This window comes from Doryrhamphus excisus, chromosome 19 (genome assembly GCF_030265055.1).
Source record: "Doryrhamphus excisus isolate RoL2022-K1 chromosome 19, RoL_Dexc_1.0, whole genome shotgun sequence".
Classification (NCBI taxonomy): Eukaryota; Metazoa; Chordata; class Actinopteri; order Syngnathiformes; family Syngnathidae; genus Doryrhamphus; species Doryrhamphus excisus.
Window position 1 is genome coordinate 12,997,449 of NC_080484.1, and position 4,373 is coordinate 13,001,821.

The 4,373-nt window shown below is 45.6% G+C and overlaps 1 protein-coding gene across 1 annotated transcript; it reads left to right on the top strand.

Annotated features, from left to right (window-relative positions):
• Positions 1-458: 458 nt before the first annotated feature.
• Positions 459-4,049, top strand: il20ra (interleukin 20 receptor, alpha). Its single transcript, XM_058057057.1, has 7 exons — positions 459-782; positions 1,452-1,575; positions 1,644-1,855; positions 1,941-2,116; positions 2,209-2,353; positions 2,426-2,562; positions 2,636-4,049. The coding sequence occupies exons 1-7, from the start codon at positions 731-733 to the stop codon at positions 3,506-3,508; spliced, it is 1,719 nt and encodes a 572-aa protein (XP_057913040.1). The 5' UTR covers positions 459-730; the 3' UTR covers positions 3,509-4,049.
• Positions 4,050-4,373: the final 324 nt, after the last annotated feature.

Consider the following 4,373-nt stretch of genomic DNA (forward strand, 5'->3'; position numbering starts at 1 on the left):
CACCTGGGTGCAAACTAGAGGTGGGCGATACTGCAATTGTTGGTGTCTACATGATACCAAGTGATTTTTTTGACTTTGCCGTTAAGCTGTTGATCACAATTATTTATTTAGTATTAATCTGTTGATTATGATTTTAATCATAACAAAACCCAAAAAAGTATTCTACCAACAACTCATTTACTTTTAGGAAGAATTTAACAATATATAAATACAAAAATATATGAGGCAATGTAAAATATTGAATAGAATAATACAATTATTTGAGCAAAATAAAGTTCATATAGTACAAAATAATTCGTTTTTGGCCCAAAGCAGGCAATGACATATTCTCTGATATTTTTGTTTACAAAAACATCTATGTAAGAATATGAACAACACAACAAAAAAAACAGACATTCAATCAATCTCATTAAGCTAGTATGGAGAGATACTTGGTATCGTTACTATCGACATTTGGATGGATCTACCCAGCCGTAGTGTAAACGAGTGCAGTCACATTCTTTCCGTAACAACCACGGAACACCTGTGGATTGGCTGCCAGATTTGTTATTTGCCTTTGAGCCACAAGGTGCACTACGTTTTTGTCTTTGTTTGCCTACTTTAACTTGACCCTTTTGCTATACCACTTCTCTCATCTGCGGTCGCCCGGTGTGGCAGGCAGGTGAGACGGCTGATGGCCGGGGAGGCATCATCGCGCTTCCTTGTGGAAACATGAGCTCTCCCTCCACTCATGTGGACTGTTTTGTTACTCCTAAACCTCGGGGCTGTGTGCTACTCTACAGGTATGTTCCTGTTTGTTTCTAAATACGTTTTATGTGTTTACGTAGAGACTAATTTGCTTCCTGCCACCATACTGTATTGTTACAGTATAGTTTACAGTACAGTACAGTATGTTACATCCAAATCTATTATCACTGCACTGGAACGCAATGTCCCTCTGACAAAGGCAGGTGCATTGTTATGATTATGGAAATACTTGCCACTTGGCATCGTCGATAATTGGTTGGTAATGACGGTTCTGGCACATTTTCAAACCCACGCATTTGTGGGTTTGAAAATGTAAATAGTTCCAGTATATACTTTGTGTGCAACTTCCCCGTAAGACCCAAGGTCATGATTGAGCTTTGGGTAGTGACGGAAAGGACGCTAGCTTGGGTATGAGCGCCCAAAATGACTTTTATAGTAGGGTGGCTTGGCTCTCCAGCACTGGAAACTGCTGCTTGTCTCTGTGTCTCAGTGGGTGTAGGCCTCTAGCATACACACGGACTGCAGAAGAGTGTAACGTAGTCAAAATTACTGTATTGTATTGTCATTGTACTTTTCTTAAAAGTAATGTTCTCATTGACCCAATCTCATGTATTGTCCCGTGACACGCCTACGAGTTACTCTACTGTTGCTACCATAGACAACATGTGAGTCTGTGAGTTCTAACTACCTTGTCGCCAACACAGGCACCTCCCCTCCCCCCAGCCCCATTAACGTCAGGTTCTCCTCGTTGAACCTGAGAAACGTTCTCCAGTGGCTCCCTGGAAATGCAACACCGGACGGCACTCGCTTTACCGTGCAGTATGCCTTGTAAGCAAAGACGTCAAACTGAGCAAAGACTTTTAGCTTCACTTGCTGACAAACGTTTATGTTCCTAGCTACGGGGACAGCGTGGAGGGCAGCAAAGGGAGGCGGGTCAACTGGAGGCCTGTGCAAAAGTGCAAGGAAATAGCCGAGACGTGGTGCGACCTGACCCGCGAGACATGGGATGTGGGGCAGAGCTACCACGGCAGGGTGCGCTCAGCCGTGGGCTCTGAGGCCTTCTCCAAGTGGGCTGTGACACGCGGGCGATTCAATCCAAAGTATGACAGTAAGTTGAACGCCACAAAAGGTAGACTATTCCAAATAGAATAAATGATATCAGACACTTTATGACAAGCGTTTCGTTTTCTTAGCTGCTTTTGGGCAGCCTCTGCTTTCAGTGGAAGTAAAGGACAACAACGCCATCGTCCATCTGAAAGGTCCAATCAGATACCAGCCAGATGACCATGCCCCACCCATCTCAATGGTAACACTGTACCCCCACATGACCTACAACCTCTCGGTCCACAATAGGCGTCGTGACCAGGTGGTGAGTGGTTTATTGCAGCAACTTTTCATATAGAGTACAGGTACTGCCTATGAAAAGTTCTGTTCACAAAGGCTCGCGTTTCATGTTGGCAGCATCATTTTCCAGTCACGTCCAGCCCGTACACATACCATCTGAGGGATTATGACACGGAATACTGCTTTTCTGCCAAGGCCAGATTCCTTTCACTGCCCTTTCAGTGCCAGCAGTCAGAGCTTCACTGCCTAACCACCATTAAAGGTACAAACTAATTGCCTTTGTTTGTGTGTCACTCAGCTGACTGATGCCAATTCTGACTCTGTTTTCCCCCAGATCCTGTGAAGGAGCAGCTGCAGAAGGTGGTTGTGGGTATTGTGGTTCCGTCGATGTGCATCTGCATTCTTATGGTGGTAGGATACCTTCTCTATCACTATCTGACAGGGAAAGAACACAAGAGGCCCTCGGTTCTGGTAAGAACTGGACTTTGTTGCTCAATCGTTTGTAGGATGCTGTATCTTCTCATCCTCCCTTTGTTCCTTGAAGGACACGCCATTGCTTCCCTCTACGACCCTGACCTTCCCGCCCGAGAGGCTTAACCCCATCCTCGTCAGTACCGTCACAAACGATCTATTATCAGACGCCAACGCATCATACCGTGGACTTCCCGAGAAGTGGAGACAGCAGTCTAATCTTGCCGTCCCGCTATCAAGATACGCCGCACAGCGACCAGAGCTGCCCTCAGAGCTGTCCCCGGAGCTTCCCCTGGAGCTGGAGCGACCCTTGGACAATGACTCCAGTTACGGGGTTGTTGGTGTAGCTCGGAGAAACGACTCACATGATCATACTGATACTGTGGTCTCTCAGTCCTACTTCCCGCAGGAGTCCACCCAAGCACAGTTAGAGAGGAGCACACAGGCACAAGCACCCTCACGTTCTCCTGTGCTTGATGTGGACATCGTAGAACAGGGAAACTTTTTAAGGTCTTATTTGACCAATAAACCTCCAAATGGCCTCAGAATACCCTCAGAAGGACAGACGGAGCAGGACGTGAGGACACTTGGCAAAGACGTTCAAAGAGTACACCACCTCTCTACCACCCACGCCGCACCCTCAAACGTCTCCCCAGATGACTACGGCGAACTCGCAGTGGTGGGATTGGAGGAAGACGGGCAGGACCAGTCGCTCCACGTCAACTGGGATCCATGGTTGAGGAAACTAGTGTTGCCGGGGATGGAGGTCAATCAGGAGAGAGGCAGCGAGGGAGAGGAGGCGGCAAATAAGGACCTGAGTTTGGACAATGTGCTCTTCAGACGAGCCTCCAGGGAGGAGGCGGGGTCACTGCCAGGGGACGATGCAGGCTGGGAGGTGGACGATATTGTCAGCAAATGGAAGTTGGTTATCTCCTTGGAGGAGTAAGAATGGAACACTCCAAACGGGCAATAAAATCTCAATTTACTGCAAGAAGTATCCATATACGTACTTCCAAAACATGCGCGTTGTTTTGCTAAAATTTGCTTCGGTTTTCTGCTGTTACATTGTGATATCGATTACACCACAATCGCTGTATCGCAACACACTTGTTATGTAGTTGATGACACACGTCAGCACTCGTACCCCTGCTGTGCATTGCTTTGCCCAACCTTTGCATATGACAGCACACTGATACGTTATCCTCCTGGTTATGACATACTGTATCCAAAATATTTCTGGTAAGACACTGAAAGAAGTGCTGTTGTTTGGACATTTTTCTTTGTGAGTACTGCCCTGTTATTGTGTAACCTTAACAGTGTGGGGAAGGATAGTATTTCCTTCCTACTCTATCTCCCTTTTGTTTGTTATTCTCAAACACAACCAGGAATTACATAATGAATTTGAATGCTGCTTTTTATATACACTGTATATATTTTTTTCCCATGCAGAATTAATTAATATTACACAAATACACTGCCCTCCTTTCATGCGTTTGTCAAAGTCTATATTATATTCCTCTTAATATGGAAGTACAAGTGGCCCATATAAAGCTATACATGCAAAAAAGTGAGAAAATGGTAGTTATGACTTGTTACACTTTTCGTAACTATGGAGTCTATATTGTTTTATAGTTCTTAATGCGGACTATAGAAAACTGAATCATTCATTGATTAACCTCTGTGTCACTAACCCACTTTTGTCTACAAAACGTCCATCTTGCTTTGTTGCCTTTGTGTTACGCATTCTTCTACCTCTAGATGGCGCACCGCTCACAGCTCCACCAGGCTGCCGCATCACTGGGCGGGACCAG

Coding starts and splice junctions, on each gene's coding strand:
- il20ra (XM_058057057.1), top strand. CDS start 731: ATGTGGACTGTTTTGTTACTCCTAAACCTCGGGGCTGTGTGCTACTCT. Junction 2,354..2,425: donor CTGCCTAACCACCATTAAAG/GTACAAACTAAT, acceptor GTTTTCCCCCAG/ATCCTGTGAAGGAGCAGCTG. Junction 2,563..2,635: donor ACAAGAGGCCCTCGGTTCTG/GTAAGAACTGGA, acceptor TGTTCCTTGAAG/GACACGCCATTGCTTCCCTC.